The sequence below is a fragment of the Tyto alba genome, unplaced genomic scaffold, assembly GCF_018691265.1.
Source record: "Tyto alba isolate M040663 unplaced genomic scaffold, T.alba_DEE_v4.0 Super-Scaffold_42, whole genome shotgun sequence".
NCBI lineage: Eukaryota > Metazoa > Chordata > Aves > Strigiformes > Tytonidae > Tyto > Tyto alba.
The window spans coordinates 26,496,978-26,515,951 of NW_024881318.1; the positions used below are offsets into that span (position 1 = coordinate 26,496,978).

General features: G+C 42.6%; 1 protein-coding gene across 2 annotated transcripts in view; it reads left to right on the forward strand.

The window, feature by feature from the left end:
* Window positions 1–769: 769 nt before the first annotated feature.
* Window positions 770–18,974, forward strand: part of LOC104367415 (regulator of G protein signaling 7 binding protein) — a 43,127-nt gene continuing 24,922 nt past the window's right edge. Inside the window, exons 1-2 of one of the 2 annotated variants that reach the window (XM_033009121.2) lie at window positions 770–1,447; window positions 4,245–4,411. In XM_033009121.2, the coding sequence (XP_032865012.1) occupies window positions 1,289–1,447; window positions 4,245–4,411 (326 nt within the window). In that variant the 5' untranslated portion in view covers window positions 770–1,288. The remainder of the gene's footprint in view (window positions 1,448–4,244; window positions 4,412–18,974) is intronic. The other variant, XM_033009122.1, reaches the window with a different exon arrangement.

The following is an 18,974-nucleotide window of genomic DNA, read 5'->3' on the forward strand; positions in this document are numbered from 1 at the left end:
CTAAACAGCCATAGCTCCCTGGCTACAGAGAGGAATAGGGCCAGTCCTGCAGCTGACGCCCGGCCCGGCCGCCGCTCGCCCCAGGGCTGGGCAGTGCCCGAGGGTCCCCGGGGAAGCGGCTGCACAGCCGGTGTGGGCACAGCCCCACAGCCCCACAGCCGCCGGCATCGGCGGGGCTGGCGCCCCAGGCCCGGGAGGGCTGCGAGCATCCGCCCGGTGAAGTGCAACTGCAGTGTCGTGCTGGAGCACAGAGGAAACAACTTCTCCAATCGTTTATTTACTCTTCTCTACCATGAACAAACGCAATATACCGTGTAGTTGCATCACACCCTCCAAATGCTTTTCTTCGGAGCCCCAACATGAGACCTGTCTCGGTGAAACAAATTTGAACAGTGAACCCTTTGTTAAAGAGAAAAATATTTTCTGAACAAGCTTCTTGAAGAGTAGTATCAACTTCGACGAAAGCTGGACGGGCGGCGCGCTAACGCCAGCGGGAGAGCGGACCCCTACGGCCCGGGGGCCACCGCGCAGCGGCTGTGCCCCCCCCACCCCCCCCAAAGGGAAAGCGCTGCCCGCCGGCTCCCCCCCGGGGTACGCACCGGGCGGCCGCTTCGCCCCTGCGCTGACCCGCCTCCCGCTGCAGCGGGACCCGGCGGGGAGCGGCGGCGGGACCCGGCGGGGGGGGGGGGGCCGGCGGGACCCGGGGGGCGGCTGCCGCTGCGCTCCCGCCCTGGGGGGGCGGTGCGCTGTTGACGGCGTCAGCCCGCCGGGCCCCGCCGCCACCCCAAGAGCGGCTCCCGGCGGGCGCCCCGGCGAGACCGGCCGCGCCGCGGGAGAGCGCGTAGTGGCGCGGCGGGGCCGGCTCCCCCGCCGGGAGCGTCGGGCGGGCTGCGGCGGCCGCTGGATGGGAGCCCTTCTCCGCCGGGCAGGGCCGCGCTCGCCCCCCCCCCCCCCCCCCCCCGCCGCCGGTTGCTGGAAGGAGGACGGCAGAGCATGCCACCGGCGGGGCGGTTCCGCAGGGACTGACATGCTGCTGAAGGAGGGAAGGCGCCAGCCCCTCCGCCTCTCCCCGCGGTAGCGGAGGCGATGCTGCAGGGCGCTCCGCCGGCTCTCCCGGGCTGTCACCCACAGCAGCCGCGCTCCCTGCCGTGAGCCGGGCCCAGGCGACGAGCGGCGCGGGCCCGCGCCCCCTCCTCGGGGCGGCGGCGGGGCAGGTGGGGGGGGAAGGCGCTTCCCGCGCCCGCGGGGCCCCGCGCGGCGGGCGGCTCCGCGCGGCGGATGCGTGTGCATGAGCTCTGCACCGAGCGGGCGCAGGAAGCGCCCCCGCTCCGCCGCCTCCATCTTCCAGGGCAGCAAGACCCCGCCGCACGGCCGCGACAGTGAACGCCGGGGCAGCGGCTCGGAGGGCGCCTACCAGACCCAGAGAGCCCTGGATGACTGCAAGATGGTGGGTGCCGCGGACGGGATTGCATTAATTGCCGTCGTTTTTTTGGTGGCTTTTCTTTATTGTTTTGTTTTGGTTTGGTTTTTTTTGTTTTTTTTTGTTTTTTTTTTCCCCCCCGAGCGTTCTCGTCGCTGGCGGCGGTGCCGCTCCGCCCGCCAGCTTGCCGATTCCCATCACGTGCAGTTGCACTATTTTTAAAACGGCGGTCCCCGTCGGGGGTTCTGCCCCGTAGCTTAACTGATAGCGGCTCGAGAGCGGGAGTGGGGAGGCAAAACGAGACCTGTGGGGAGCCGGCTGGGTGCGGCGGGGGGGGCCGGGCTCCTGGCCCTGCGGGAGCCCTCGCCCCAGCACCGAACGCCGCCCTCGCGGCGCTGCCAAGCATCTGGAGTTGCTTTTTGCTAGATCCGGCCAAATCTGTCTCCAGACTTGCGCGCAGCGAAGCCTAAAGAGGTAAATAGTTGCCTCCACTGCATCGCTGCACTCCCTGCTTGCTGTCTTGTGCAGCAACCACGCTCTTGCCCTGAAATCTTGCTAAAACGGGACTCGGAATTTCAGGCCCTGAAATTCTGTCCCTGATATACGTGGTACTTGCTTCCAGTCTCCCCAGAGTAGCTGCTTTCAGCTGTAAAACCTCCTATCAAGCACCTGCATCCCTGTTATTTTCGTTTTGGAGTGTCACATTATGGTATGACATTTTGCTCCATTCATGTTCAAAATGCTTGGATCCTGACACTTTCCTCCAGACCAGCGCCATATACTCCTTATCGGGCTCCTTGAGCTACTATCAGCCGGACACTGGGCCCCAAAATTGCTCCTCTAACCAACGGCAGAAATCGAAAACAAATTGCTGCTGCTTCACTTGAAAAATCTGTATCTTCCTAAAGCTCTGTCCAGTAGCATTGGAAATGTACCTGCTACTTCTGTTCTGCTGGATTCTGGCAATTTTTTTTCTTTAATACTGCAAATTGGGCTGGCAGATATCCACTCTGATACTTCAGAATTGGGAGCAACTCCCAGTGCTCCGAGGAACAAAAGCTGCCACAGTAGCTCTATAAATATACCCAACAAGTGGATCCTACTGGGTCCTGCCTTTTTTCCTCATTCTCAGCAGCATAATGTGGTTAGTTAAACAGGAGTGCTAGCTTTGTAGAATTCACTGATCAGAAATAAAGTACAATTTACAGGTAGGTTGTCAAGATGCAGTAGGATTCAGGAGATAAAACCAGGTTGTTTTTTTTTTTTCTTGTTCTCTGTCTCTGTGCTGCAACATCAGTGTGGTTTTGTTTTCCTTGGCAATGCTGAGGTGTCTGTGTCCTTTGTTTAGATGGGGTGTCAGGTGAGAACTGGCAAAATGCATCTAGTGGAACCAGTAACCAGTTGCAGGATGAGAGGCTTTCCTCTCATTAATACAGAACAATTACACCATAACTCAGTATGGTAACATTTTTATTCTTTCGATTGGTTTCATGCATTCTCTTAAGCTACAGCATGAGAGAGTTGAAGCCAGGTTTGGCAAATACTGTGCCTAGGGCTTTGTTTGGTGTGTGCTTTTGGTTTTGTTTGGGGTTTGGAGGTGGAAGGGTGCATATGTACTGGAATGCACTGCGATTATTTTGCTGCTCCAGAAGCAGAGAAACCTATTTGCTACTCTTGCAATGAAATTTAGGAAATCATGGCCAAAAAACAGGTCCCGATACTACTTCTCAGTTATACAGAGTAATTGCAGTGGGATGCATAAAGAGTCAGAAGGTACTACTGCAAGAGAAGTGACTCATTTATTTTGTGAGTATAAGAATTTGAGGGCTTGACTTCGAAATTTGGTAGAGCTGATAGAATCCAGGTTTTTAGCATGCTTGTATGTTGGGATATGTTGAACTGATGGTAATGATGGCTGCAGAATTATGAGCAGTTACTCTTGTCTGTTTTTATGTAGTTTGGAAATTGAGGTCAAATTAGCAAAACAGGGATAAATAAATACTCTGTTCTATTGCTCCCTGCCTCCCACCCCCGCCACCATGTGGAGCAAATGGTCTGATGAGCTTTCCTTCAGAAGACAGCTAATGCTTCGTTTTCTTAAAATACAATCCCACATATGTGATCAGTAGAACTAAACAGTAATGATCTTTCCATCACTGTAAAAGTTACCCATTTTTCCAGTAATGCTGGATATTAGATTTCTGTAAAGGTTGAAGTACTTATTTACTGTTTTTCCCACACACACATTGGAAAAATTGCTTTTTAGAATCCTAACTGGAAAATGCCTATCTGGTACATCTTCTCAGCCAATAACTTAAGATCAATTTTAAGTCTGAAATCTGGGTTAGAGGCCAGTGACAGAACAGAAATCATTACAAAATAAATTGGCAAAATCACCAGTGTAAAAGCAAATGCTACATTCCAATCCCTAAATGTGCTGTTAATCAGGAAGCAGGATGAGCAAAGGCAATAATTTCTGGAGATATTTTTGTCTTTTATGATAGCAAAAAATAACCTCATGCTACTAGTAAAACATCTGTTTTTTTGTCTGCTTAATATTTAAGACTAATAACTCAAACACTTTCAGAGATTAAAAGCAGAAACACTACTTTCCAGCAAATGAACATTTATAGCTCACAGAAGAGACAGCTGCCATGAAGGCCTTAGTCATTTACTGAATATTGGGTACTTGATCCTGTATGCCATGAAACTGGGAGCAGCAGGAACAAGCCCTAGATTTGGCATGCTTTTTAAAAACTTGGTTGTTTTTTTTTTATCAGCGTAGTTAAAAGTCTCATGTAAGTAAATCCTCTTTGTTTTTCAGCTTGTCCAGGAGTTCAATACCCAGGTGGCTCTATACCGGGAGCTGGTCATTTCCATTGGGGATGTCTCAGTCACCTGTCCATCTCTGCATGCAGAAATGCACAAAACTCGAACCCGAGGATGTGAGATGGCCTATCAGGCTCATCAAAAACTAGCAGCAATTTCTGGGTAGGAATCTACTTAGGTTTCATTAAAGCTGTACTCGCGTGCATATCTTTGCTAAATACTGCATTGTGGAACCTTTCAGGAAAAGCATTGTGTTTCTGTTTTAGGCATAGAGATGTATGACCACAAATTCTACAGAATGCTCATATCCTTATGGTAGTGCAATTTGAGGTCAAATCCTGGTTCCCTTACCAAGATGGTCTCCTACTAGTTTCAGTGGATGCCGTTATGTTAAGATGAACAGAATTTTACTCTGTATCACTAGACCACCTGAAAAGGTCAAGGGAGAAGCCTTGCCTTTCAAGGGTGAAATAACAATAGCTTTCTGTCCAGTCCTTCCTTGGGTGTGCCTGATTGGTTGGAGACAAATAGCTCAGCTCAACTAGAGACTTGAAATTAGATGAAAAAGTGATTAGGTGAGGATTACATAAGGGAGGGGAATACAAATACTATTGCGAAAACTTGTGTTTACATTCTACATGTTTTAAAATCTTTATTTATGTTGAAATAAGGTTTGAATCTTCGCCAGCATATGTTGTTTTCATTTATTCTTTGATATTACATCATATACATTCTTTTCCATGGCGACAGAATGTATCATCACATACTTGAGACCGTGCCTCAGTACAAGATAAACGAGCATAAATAGCTGTGTCTTACAAAATGGGAATTCATGCTGCTTACACAAAGTCTAATTATTTTGTGGGTTCTCACACAGTGTGGTGAATGGGGCATTTATATTAACATATGTACCTCCTGTGTCATGTCTCTCTGACTACACTTTATCAGAACTTCCTGCAGCTGTTTTATCCACCATAAACCATTGTGTACCACTGGAAAAAAACCCTTTCTCTTTTTTTAGCTCTACCTAGTCCCCATAGAAGTTCTTTCATCACTTTAATGTATATGAGAAATCTGTCATACGTTTAGTACTTAAGGGAAAACCACACTAACAAACAAAACAGAAGAAAACACTGACTGGTCACTTTAGCAGAACTGCCAACTTTTTCAGATGTGATTGTGTGCAAAGACTCTTAAGTTGATACTGTGACGTCTGATCTGTTCCTCAAACAAAATACCTCCTTTTAAGTTATTAAAGTTTGTGAGAATTAAAAAAAAAACAAACAAAATATACAGTTCTTTCTAACCAGTGCACTGAAAATGTGGAAGCAAACAGTAGTGAGGTTGATCTTGTGCACTTTCAGACTCAAAAGAGAGACTAATAGAAACCAAAATAACACATCTGAATAGCAGAACCAAACCGGTATTTTTTTCTTCCCCCCCCCCCCCCCCCCCCCCCCCCATGAAGGAAACTATTGATACATGCTCATTTAGAAGTGCAGAGTGTTTTTAAGTAGTCATTTCACAGCTGGGAGTCTGTCATATACACAGTGATGTCCTGAAGGTTGTGCAGTTGCTGCGAGATTGACATTTAGCTAATCTAAAACCGTTTCAAATAACTGTGATAATAATGTGATATCCATAACAACTGGTAGGTGTTAGAAACCCTTTGGAAATTACTTGTTTGGTTTGACAGACATTTTACAAGATGTGCTTCACATCCCCACCCTCCTACAGCTGAGGAAAGCCATCTGAGACAACTTGTTTGGTGTATCTATGAGGAAGGATGGGAGATAAAGCTGCAGCAAGGATTCAGTGTAGAAGAGAAGAGAGGAGTAATAAATAGTCTCAGAACTTCAGTCTTTAATTCAGCAGGAAGAGTGTAGTGCATATGGCATAGGATCTGGAATGGGAACCTGTTTTGGTAGGAAGAAAAAGCATCAGGCAAAATACTTAGGGACAGGAACGTATTAAATCATTCTCAGTATTGATACTGTAATCAGGAGGATAGCGTATTGCTCAGAAAACACCAGGAGTCAGCGGATGGGACAAAGGCTCATTTAGTTCACTGCTGTAGTTCAAAATGCACAGCACTGCACTGTGTGAACTTCTGGGTAACACAACCATTTCTGTCTTCCAAAGCTTATTAAAGAAAGCCTATTGCTTTCCCACCCAGATGGAATAATAGCAATTAGCTAATTATGTTACTACACTATAAAATTTCATTATGTATCAGCATTCTATTAGTTAAGGTCATCAGTAATGTTCAGTTAGTCTCTAAGTGACTTGAGCTGTTGCAGGTCACTCTTTCTTTCAAGAAGTAGGCATCACTGTCTATGACAACATTAGGTTTATTAATCTTATTTGTGCTGATGTCTTCCGTGGAAAATTAGTGAACAGCTTCATTTTATGCTTCTTGTTTGAATACATTAGGATTTGAGACTCTTAAACACACTGCTGATTCAGGAGGCTATGAGAGGCACCTATTTCCCTTCCTAACTTACCCGTTCTACAAGACTAGGGAAGGTGACAAAGTGGAAAGGTGCAGAGACTTGGAAGGGAAGAAGCAAGGACAGATCCACTAGTGCTAAGCTCTGGAAGAAAATTTGGGAACTGTCGGTGGGGAAAGAAATGCTGAGGAGGGGATAATGTATTAGGAACTAAACAGGATAGAAGTCATAAGGAGGGAAAAGCTTTGGTCATGGTCATTTCAGTTCTGGAATATTAGATGGACATCAGAGTAGGACTGTGTTGTAACATGAACAAGAAGAGGAGACTGCAGGTGTAGCTGTAGAAAAAGTATTTTGTCTGGTATGCCAAAACCCAGGAGATTCAGCTGGGAAAGTGGAGGAAGTGAAAGCCACACATATTTTTTAAACTGAGAGAAATTAAAACAAAGGAGATGATGACAAAGAAAAGGAAGTAGCAAGGAAACATAAAACCCTATGAAGTCTTCACTAGATTAGACCGTTTCACCCCATCTAGTTTAAATTTGACAGCTGCCAATAGCAGAGATTTTGTAAAAAAAAAAAGCATGTAAAAAAGAAGCTGTGCATAGAATAATGCCTTCCCTAGTATACTTGCCACTACCCAGTGATTAGTAGTATTAGGTGTTTCCTGAGCCAAAGGCTGAGTGTGAAAAATTTCTATCTGACAAATACGAGTTCTCACAGGAGATTACAGGGTTTATCTAAATATGAAGGTCTTTTACTCAGAAGATGCTCAGGATGAATAATAACATCTTTACACTGTGGTGTGTTTAAAAATGTTACAAATTAGTTTACCAAGAAAAGCCTATTATTCACATTCAATCTCCAGCTTACTAGGGCCTCATAGCTACTACACCCTCTTTTTAACTTGCTCTCTTACCTATTTTTCTTGTAGAAATGGGTAAAATTTTATCAAAGAGCAGATGTGTGCCTGAGTTTACCAACACTATCATGGCTTTCAGGGAATAAAGATTAGAAAGAGAAATAATTTAAATTGAAATATCCTAGTTCTAGTTGATGATCTTTTAGGAATGCAAGTCAAAGCAAACTCTTCTTCCAGTGTTGGTTTTCTCAGGACTTCAGGCCAATTCCTGCTCACCCCACTCTTACTGATTTTTAATGAACTGTCTTCTGAAGAAAGTGAGTAAGGTTTGGTCCTTTCATTACATTTTCTGCTATATTAATTTATCAGAAATGAAGTATCTCAAATTAATTACAGTGTACATTCTTGCATTATCAGATGTCATAATCAAAACTGGAGAAAGTAAAGCAGCAAGAAAATGAATCAGCATGTTTTTTTTCCAAAGGAAAAGAAAGGAAAAATCTTGTAACAATAGAAAGATGGGGAAAAAAGGTGCAAATCTCTGTTTTGGAATGTGGGGGCCTGCTTTATTAGATGATAAATTCTGGTGGTATTTTAGAAGTCATCAAATAGAGAACCAGCTTTATAGGTGAAGCACACTAAGTCTAGGATGTAAACAGAAAGAAAACTCAGAACTATATTTTAAGATACATGTCTGCACAACTGTGTACACACTTTTGTAAATGCCCCTTTCATATTTTCAAGCACTTGGTATGCTTACATAATGCAAGTACTTCTGCGTGCACTTGGCACACCGAAGCCAGAACTGGCAGTATTTCTGTGACAGTCTGATACATATATTGACAGTGGCTTTTTTTTTTGCATGAAGTGAAACTGTGTGAGGAACTCAGGGGTACCATGGCAATGTACGTATGTGTGAACACAGCCCTGGAAGTGGTTGTCCTCTGTTGTTCAGACTGGTGTTGCAAAATCCTGAATCTGAGGAGCAAACCGCAACACACTGGTGCAGGCAAGGGGCCAACCACCTGGAAAGCAGCTTTGCAGAAAAGGACCTGGGTGATTCTGGTGAACGCCAAGTCAGACATGAGCCAGCACTGTGCCCTTGTGGTGAAGAGGGCCAGCAGCCCCCCGTGGTACATTCGGAAGTGTTGCTAGCGTGTTGAGGGAGTTGATCCTTCCCTTCTACTCCACGCTGTAGAGGCCATATCTGGAGTACTGTGTCCAGTTCAGGGTTCCCTGGTAGAAAAGGGAAAGGGACTTACCGGAGTGCGTCTGGTCAGTGGCCATGGAGATGGTTAAGAGCATGCAACACCTGATGTAAAAGGAGAGGCTGACAGACTTGGGATGGTTTAGCTTGGAGAAGGATTGAAAGGCCATCTTATCAATGTGTATAAAAAAATACCTGATGGGGTAGTGTAAAGAAGACACAGTCAGGCTCTTCTCAGTGGTATCCAGTGATAGGACAGCAGGCACAAATTGAAGTACAGAAAATTTGGTTTAAACGTTTTTAAAACCCATTTTTTACTGCAAGATTGGTAAAATATTGGAACAGGTGTCCCAAGAGGTTGTGGAGTCTGCATCCTTAGAGATACTCAGAACTCAGCTGGACATGGACCTTAGTAATCTGCTGTAGCTGGTACTGCTTTGAGCTGGAGGGTTGGACTAGGTTAGTTCTAGATGTCCCTTCTGGCCTGTGACAAAAGTTACTGTAAATCTTCTCATTGGGGAAAATTCCAAGGTAAAAGTCTCCTTATTTGATACTGAGGTGCATCTGTTAATTTCATAAAACAGTTGTTAATGTAACTTCCCCTGAGTTCAAGAAAAGTTAAGGAAGTAGACCTAAAAATCACATACTGATTGCATTCCTGTCTTTATTTCATTGCACACAAATGTTATCACAGTGTTGTTTTAAGGATGTAGTTTTAGATAATTTCTACTTTTGTTTTCCTTTGAAATCTACAGTAGATTTCTGATGTTTTCAATAAGCAGGAGAGGATAATTTCTTAGACCTAATTAATACTAAGTTGTGTTACAACATCCTGTTGACACCCAATTGTGGCCAAATTTTTATTAAACTGTCTGAATTTTCCCCAGATTTGTCACTTTAAAATTATTATCTGCTTTCTAAAGCACACAAGCAAACAAAAAAGACTGCCCCAAAATATTTTGAAAATTAAGAGAAAAGGTGACTTCAGGCTTATAACTTAAAGAAAGCTGCATTGAGACAGACATAACAGAAACCATTTTAACTATTGTAATTTCAGATGATAAATAAAGCACTGCTGGCGGACAGTATAGCTGAGCAGAAACAAAACAACACTTAGCTCAACAGAGAAGAATTTTTATAATCATGAATATAAAACAAGGTATTGCCAGCAGATAGAGCAACAAACCAGAGCTCTGCCCAAGCTAGATACCAATCAAGCAGCATGTATGGAGATCTCTGCCCTCCCTAGATGTCTTTACAGTCACTGCCATCGTGCCCCTCTAAGCGTATGTGCCAGAGCGGGGGAGAGTGATGTTAATGTTGATCCGTGGAGTTCTGAATTACAGGTACAGCCCCTGTATCCTACCTCAGTTACAGTTAGCATTGCTTCAATAGCCAGATGAAAGCTAAGAATAAGGCAAGTGCTTCACAGAGGTTGCACTATGATAACCAGAATGTGGCCTGATGAGAGTATAATTACATACTAAAAAGAATGTGGTGACTTGTAATAAAACAAAGCAAGCAGTCAAAATTCACTGCAAGAACCAATACTGTTATACATGGTAGCACCAACAGTACGAAGTCCCCTGAATTCATACGTGTTTTTTTTGCAAAATATTGCAGATATTTAAAACAGTAAAACGTTAAAAATCTGACCTTAAAAATCCTATTAAGTAAGTACAAAAGATTGAGATTCTTCACTTCTGAAATCTGTTGGAAATAAAAAACTTCCCATTTGCTCTCACAGGCGTATACTAAAATCATCTCAGTAAGTTGTTCCAATCTGGTAGGCCAGATCCAACAATTCTTTCAATCATTGAATAGCACCTCACTCAGCAAGTTGTCCCAATGACTTAATTACTGAGCATTCTTTCTACATAAAGTCTTATTTTCCCTCAGCCTTTACATTCAGCTTCTCTAAACATTTACTATAACTTTCTTAAACACTTCCAATTTTCTTGTGATTATGAGCATATAAAGTTCTAGGGACAAATTCTGACTGGCTATGTTCCACTTTATTTGAACTATCTTCACTGATTTCTCAGTCATGAAGCGAGTCCAGACCTACTACTGTGTATCAGAGACTGCACCTGTGCTCTAGTAGACAGTTGGGACTTGAAGATAAAGGATATTAATATCCACCTTTACAGATCTGTCTTTCATAACTGGAGGCCAGGTTTAGTAAAGGGCAAACATACTCAAAAGTGAATTCTGCATTTACTTCCCTGTGACCAAAAGCAGCAATTCTGAAAAGCCTGAAAGATCTACATCTGTGGTGACGCAGTGTAACATAGTTTTGACAAAGAGGAAGAGCTTATCACCTTGCTTAACAGTAAACCCAGTCAGCAGGCAGAAGTGAGGCATTGCTTGCTTGTCCAGCCTCTGACAAGCTTAATCCCATAGGTGCTGTCAGAGAATCCTCAGAGCCCAAACATACATTGACAACTTTGGACTCCTCACAAAACCCAGTGGCACCTGCCACTTTCTTTTAAAGCAAAGCCGAAGGTGTGTCAACTTAATTTTTAGACCACTTGCACGTACCTTCCAGGAAAATGCCCTGACTACAGTCAGGGGAAAGTGGGAGCTAAAAGCAGGGTGGACGTCGTCTTTGTCAGTCACTTATTTGCCCTTTTCTTCCATCTCACACTCAACTAGCACATTCACAGCACCTTCCAGTGCAGCACTATCACTCCCACTACCAAGACACTCAAGGACTGGGTAGGCCAGGCAGGTAAACTTGCCGTTTATGTGAAGGGTCCTCTGAAAGAAGAGAAACGGTGTCCCAGCCCTGCAGCTATGGACTCAGCCCCATGCTCAAGGTTTGCCACAAACAGCCATATTCTCTTTAGCAGACATAGAGCAATGTAGCTGTTCTCTGTGACGTGACCTGAGGCTCAGAGGTAACTGCAGGGAAGGAGGGAGCACATTGCCATCATCTGCCCCAGTGGGCGGAGCACTGTGCACAGGGGAGCAAAAGGGTGTAAAGGTCTGCACTGTGCTTGGGTTTCAAGCAGTGCCAGTGCATGTAAACATTGAAGACTGTTAAGGAACTTCTTTGGTGGTAAGGAGAGCTTATATTCTAGCCCTTGCTCCTGTGATTTTTTTCTGTGTTTTAAGCAGGTAAAACACAAAGATGCAGGGAAGTAAAGATTCAGAATTCACATAAATGCTGATTATTCTTCAGCATTCTGCATCTTCAGCCTGGTGAACTATAAATTCATCTACACAGTACCATGGTTTAGGATTGGAGTAGGCTGCTTGTTCAGGGTGGTTTGGCTTCCATTTTGACATGCATTCTGCATTCAGCACTCCATTATGGGTCCCAAACTCCAGCCTGGAAGAGGATACCAAAAAGTAGGATGCTGCCATATTTTAAATCCTTCACTGGAATGTTCTTCTCTGCTATGCACAAGCATCATTGCACTACGGTTAAATTGCAGAGGGTTTGTTTCTCCAGATCTAACTCGGGGATAATGGAGTTTTCCTGACAGGTAAGCCTGTTTATCTGAAGCAATGGTTGAAATAACCACTCTGTTTTACATTCCTATTTTGAGGTATATAAACTTTTTACATCAGAAATTGAAGTGAAGGAAAACAACATATGTAGCCAGAGAGATTTCAGGACTGTATACATTGTCAGGGTCCCTTTAGAACTGCTACTGCATCAGAGATGACCTTGTTCAGACAACTCAGTGTTTCTGCAAGCATCCTCTAATTTCATGCCCTTCTCTTGCCCAATTTTGTCCTTCCCTCAGAATACTAGCTACAACTGATAGATACAAAAAGCTTTCCAGACTTCTACGAAAGCAATTTTCTCAGAGAGTAATCAGCCAGAGGATCCAGCTGTTAAGAACATCTATAGAAGCAGAAACTGGGGGGAATTTGAAAAGCCTACAAAACTTCAGTGTTGACTCTTTTGGCAATTGCAGTTGCCTTTGCTCCACTCCAGATTTTCTCATACTCTCCTCTCCCTTGTCACCCCTTTTCTGCAGTGTTTCTGTTTCTTGCCTCTTTTCACTCTTAGCCCATCTCTGAAAACCAGTGAAATTAACAGCAAATTTGTTGCCTTCACATTAACTGTTTGGAAACTCTTCAGGGCAGAGATCCGAATGTACTTATCACAAGCCCACCAGAATCCACTTACCTTTAGATCTGGCATTACTGTAATAAACATGATTAACAAGAATAATTAATAGTTTGAATATTATTTTTTATGTTTTGGTTAAAGTCTTGAAAATCTTTCATTCATCCTCTGACTTTTAGGTGAATCACTTATTAAATAGGTGTACCAGTACTCCACTATTTCTGAAAAATACTATGTATATTATTTAGTGCTTTTACATTATATTTCAGTCTTTCAAGGGAAGGCATAATATTCAGATACTCTATTTTATTATTTCTATAGTGTTTCATAAGTAAAGAATGTGAAGATTACATTTTTATCATATTGTTTTCCTAAATTCTTTCATTAAAAATTGATTTTAAATGTCAATTTGCCCTCACACATAACAGCACATAGCAACTCTTGTATGTATCTTGGCATTTCACAAGTGGAATCAGTTAATAAGCTCTTACAGAGCAAAAAACTGAGTGATACTAACTTAAATCTGTAAATAATGCTTTAAAAACGGATTTAGAACTAAATTTTAAAAGGCATTTAAAGACTTAGAAGTGCAGCTAATTATGAGTCTTTCATGTCATACTAATGACCCTATGCCCGCAAAAAATTAGGGGTACCAGAGAAGCCTGCATGGTTCAAAATTAATGTTAGACCAAACCAAAATAATTTTTTCATTTTAGTATTTCTGAGAGAAAATTTATTTCTTGTCAAAGTTTTGTAAAAAAAAGAAAGTATATTGAGGCTTCATGCCGAACTTCACAAATATGATTAAAATTTGCAGTTGTGCTCATCTATAACCAAGACACCAAGAGTGCCTTTATGTCCCTTTTAGGCTCACTGCTTTGAGATCTGTCTTACCAGCATATTACAGTAATTTTCTTCTCTAGATTTCTGTTGAAACATTTGAGGCCAAAGCTGAGAATTTAGTCATGAGTTTTCACAGAATCATAGTATAGTCTGCGTTGGAAGGCACCTTAGACCATCTAGTTCCAACCCCCCTGCCGTGGGCAGGGACACCTTCCCCCAGACCAGGTCGCTCAAAGCCCCGTCCAACCTGGCCCTGAACCCTTCCAGGGAGGGGGCAGCCACAGCTGCTCTGGGCACCCTGTGCCAGTGCCTCACCACCCTTACAGTGAAGAATTTCTTCCTAATATATAAATCTGCCTTCTTTCAGTTTAAAACCATTACTCTCATCCTATCACTACACCCCCAGATAAAGAGTCCCTCCCCACCTTTCCTGTAGCCCCCTTTAAGCACTGGAAGGCCGCTCTAGGGGCTCCCCGGAGCCTTCTCTTCTCCAGGCTGAACAGCCCCAACTCTCTCAGCCTGTCCTCGTGCAGGAGATGCTCCAGTCCTCTGAGCATCTTCATGGCCCTGTGCTTGTTTCTTAAGTGCTTCTTTCCTGATTATTCTCTTAAATACCATTTGATTAAGAAATCCCACATGGCTACAATTTTTAGTGTTAGTCGCCCTGCTTACCTAGGCTCTGTATAGCTTTGGTTACATTGTTTTCACAAAATTACTTATGATTCTCACTGAAATTTATCAATCCATACTATGCTAGCATTACATTCATATATCTTAAGAGAAGTGAGAACATGATATAATGAAGTTGTGCATTAGAAAATGGACTTCAACATGGGCTCTTAGAATTCCACGTATACTAGGGTTTTGCTTCTGATTTCTTAACTCCTCTTTTAAGCTTTGGACTGAAATTTCCCTGTTAATGGAAATATTTTTACTAATTCTCAGTAGTTCTCAACATTCTGAAACACTTTTCCCTAATTAGTAGAACCAGTTTTGATTTAGTGCCTCTCTCTGAAATTGGCAAGTGCAGTTGCTAGGTTAATTGTGGAGGACCATGCTATTAAGTGCATGTCCTTCTCATGACCCGTGTTCTGTCATGTCCCTTCAAGTGTTAGACTTCCTGCAGAGTAATCTAAGAAGAGACTTCATATTTATCATGAACTTTGGTGCATGGAGGTTTGCTCTAGTAAGATGTCAAGTACTATCAATTAAATAATATTTAAATGTATGTTTTAAAATTAAACATATACTGAAGTTCTGGCTATTATTGAATACTGTTTCCTCTTTGCAGGGTACCTGTGTGTATTTACATTTAGATTTTCTACATCATTTTTAACTACAGAAAAATAATATACTCAGTTGTATATGAACAATTATTCACTGTAGTTCTTCATTTTCTCTCTTATGTTCCATTTTTTACCTTGCTGTTCTTTTATTTCATATGAATACTGTCTGCATGAACATTTTCTGCCAGCAGATTAGGCATAAGAATTCAAATACTGTCATATTATATTAAATTATGTGCTCGGAGTTGTTGAAGAAACTGCTTTCTTCAACTTTCTTCAATTGCAGAAGAAAACAAGTTTGCATTTACTGGGTGAGCAAAGAAAAGCTGACACTTCATATCTCTGTCTATAATGGCATACAGATCATTGCAAATGTACTGTTGGTAACTTTGTCAGCATGTCAAATGATTAAGTGGCAAAATATTTGAATGTGCCTTGTTTGTACAGCCTCCAATTATTTCCACAAGTTCTGGAGGTGTTATTGTGGTGACACAGTCCTATCCACCCATATGCATTTACACCCCCTTCCAAAAAACACCAACGAAACAGAGATTGGTGCTTCAGGACAGTATGGCAACTGCAACCATAGCCCTGTACATGGGGTGAGCAACGTGAGGCCGTGTACTGAGGCAACAGTCTCTTCATGCAGGCTGAAGAACACCAGGGCCCCAGAGTCATGGACATTCCAAACTCTAGGCATTTCGTTTAGCTTCAGGCCTACCCAAAATAGTGTTTGTACAGCCTTGCTTTTCATTTTACCTCATTCAAGATGTGGAAATGAGTAGTATGTCCATGCATCTGCTAATACAGGGTACTGGATGCCCAAGGAAGACTTTGTGGAGGCTTCCTTGCTTCTCAAGCAGAAACAGGTATTTCAGAGAGGAAGGAAAAGTTACCTCAGTTCGCAAAGTCAACTGGAGACTAAAGCAGGATTCAAAAATCTGAAGTGAAAAAAATGCGGAGTTCTTTATGCTAAAATACTGCTTCCTGAACACATTTTATCAACAGATGGTTTTAAAAATTTATTTCTCCATATATGAATTCAAACATTTCAGGAAGCTAATCTATTTCTTTTTTCTCTCTCTTTTTTTTTTTTTTCTTGACACATTCAAGTTTTGTCACAGTCTCTCATCTGTGATTTTTAATTTAACTACTCATACAGATTTGATCTGTGAAATATCTGGTGGGGCTGTGAGAGATAGTTCTACTGACACTCCAGCACAATTTTTTTTTTCACTTCGAATAGTTTTATATGGAGGTATTTGGGTATTTGTTTTTAAAAAGACAAAAAAATGCTCCAGGGTATAAGAATGACCTATCCAGAGCACTCCTAGAAGCATTTGCTATATCCACAACTCCAAATACTAACTTATTCTGAACAACCTAGTAGTGATCTGCTTGGTGGACTGTTTTCCTTCTAGTTCAGAGTTGTAGCAGTCACTGTTTGACTAAAAGAAAAACAAATTATGAGAATGCATGGATCTTTTCAATTGTTAATGCAATATAGCTCTTACCCAAATCTCAGTGAAGCTTGCAGAACGTTTTCCCTTTATTTTCAGTAGTCCTTAGACCAAACTGTTTTGTCATATTTTTGAGGAAATGCAAATACATTGTTCCGTACCGCTTCTCATTTTACCCTCTCTTCACATCTGCTCTATTTTTCTGATTTTCATACATGGAAAACTGGAAATCCAAGTTATAATCAGATAACAAGTATCCAGATCACACAAGTGCTTTATGGAATGCCTTTTGGAAAAATTTTTATATTGAAATTTATATTCAAAGTAGGTGCTAGAAAAAAATGGAAAAGTGTCATAAATCAAAGCAGTCATCTGGTTTAGTGTCCTGTGGATAGTCAACATCATGGCATTACTTGCCTGCAGCAGAGTTCCTTCTAAATCCAGTTTGTTAGTACTTTGTTGTAACCTAGATCCTACAACACCAAACACCTGACGCTTTCATTCATTTTCAAGCCTTTTTGGGAAGTCTGACCTTATTTGTCCACACAGATGAGAAGAAAATTTCATAGATCATCCCACACAAGATACTTGTTTTTAAACATTCTCTTTCCGGCTATTAACCAAAGGAACTACACAGGAGTGTAGGCATGAATTTTTACCATTGTAAGTTTTGCAGAATTTTGAAACACAGAGTTTATAAATAATTTATTAATGAGAAATAAGCGATTAAGGGCCATTGTAAAGAACTTAAAAGCTTAACTAAAATCAGAGGGGAAATCCGTAGGAGACATGAGCTTCAGCTGTCAGAAGTCAAGTTACAAGAGTCAGTATGGGGGTATACTGGGCTTGAGCCTGTTGACTAGCACAGACCAGTCTGTGCTCTCCCTATTATCAGAGAAATTAGTTTGAAAACAACTTGCAGGTGCTGACAAGGCAGCGTGCCAAATAGGAATTTCTTTGGGAAATTTAAAAATTGTATATAAAACTAATCAGACTTCCTCCTTTGTTAGCACCGATCTCTTGTGAAAGGTCTGTGTTGTGGTTTGGGTTTATTTATTATTCAGTATCATATAATTTGAGGCAGTGAGGCTGTGAGATTTTTTCTCCAGCTGAGGCTAGAGCTAAGCAAGACTGACTTGAGAGCTCACCTGAAGATTTCTTTCATCTAGTTGGACACCACCTCATCTCAACAGAGAGGCTGATAATGTGCAGAGAGAAAGGCCCTGTTCAGGTCGTCTTTGACTAGTGCAGAAGTCTTAACGGATTTCCCTAAAGTAAAGGCAAGGGACAGCCAGCTGAAAGAAAGAGTGGTGGAATGGGGGCTTAGAGTTAGTTTCTGCAATAGTTTGATGGTCAAGTCCTGCATGTATTTTTTTTTTTTTTTTTTAAATCTTAAAGTAACTCAAAAGCATAATTAAAGACACATGCAATTTCACCTGGAATTCTGAGTGCTTCAAAAGTATCCTATTGGGAATTTTAAGCTTAGTTATGTGGTGGTTTAGCCTTGCCCAACACCCAGTCTCCCACCCAACTGCTTGCTCACTCACTCCTCAGCAGAACATGGGGAGATAACAGGAAGAACAGGAATGAAAAAGCTGCATGGGGATAAAGAAAGGGACATAGCTTACTGACTGTTGTTGCAGGCAAAGCAGGCTTGACTTGGGGAAGATTAACCTAATTGATTGCCAATTAAAATAAAAGTAATTACTAATCTGGGTAATGGGAAGCAAAAAGACAAACTTTAAAAATTTAAAACTTTTCTGCCCTCTTTCCCATGCTCAAGTTCACGCCAGACTCCTCTACCTAACACCCCCCACTTCCCCTGCCCTGACCAGTGCAGGAAGGATGGGGAATCAGTCCATAAGGGTTCCGCTTTGCTTCTCCCTCCCCCTCACACTTTTCCTTTGCTGTAGTATGGGGTCCTCCACAGGCTGCAGGCTTGTCAGAAAAATCTGCTCTAGTATAGTCTCTCCACAGGTGGCAGTTTCTTCAGGAGCATCCATCTGCTCTGGTGTGTTCCTCTCTGTAGTCTGCAGGGAAGATCTGCTCTGTCATGGAGAACCACCTCCTTCCACTGACCTTGATGTTCCCTCTCTTGTTCCTTCTTCCTCTCTCCCTGTGGCATTTTCTGCCCTTTTTAAAAATAACTATTCGAAGAGGAGCTACACACTTGACTGATGGGCTCAGCTGTGTCTTGCCATGGGTCCTGCTGGACCAGGCTTTGTCTGGCCCAGGGCAGCCCCTCACCTCCTCCCACGGACTACACCCTGTAGCCACCACCAGTACCAAAACCTTGCCACCTACACCCAATCCACCTAGGCTTACCTAACATGGAGGAAGTTTGAATAAAACTTCTCACATTAGTGCTGTTTTACTCAAGTCTAAGAAGTTTTACCAAGTGATTGTAATTGGTTTTGTCCTCTAGTGGAATAGTTTGGATAGTCCTCTGGCAGTTTACCTCTTGCACACACTTGAGTTAATTCAGCCAGTAAAAATCACTTCCAAGTGAACAAGTCTAGAAAGTTTTGATCTG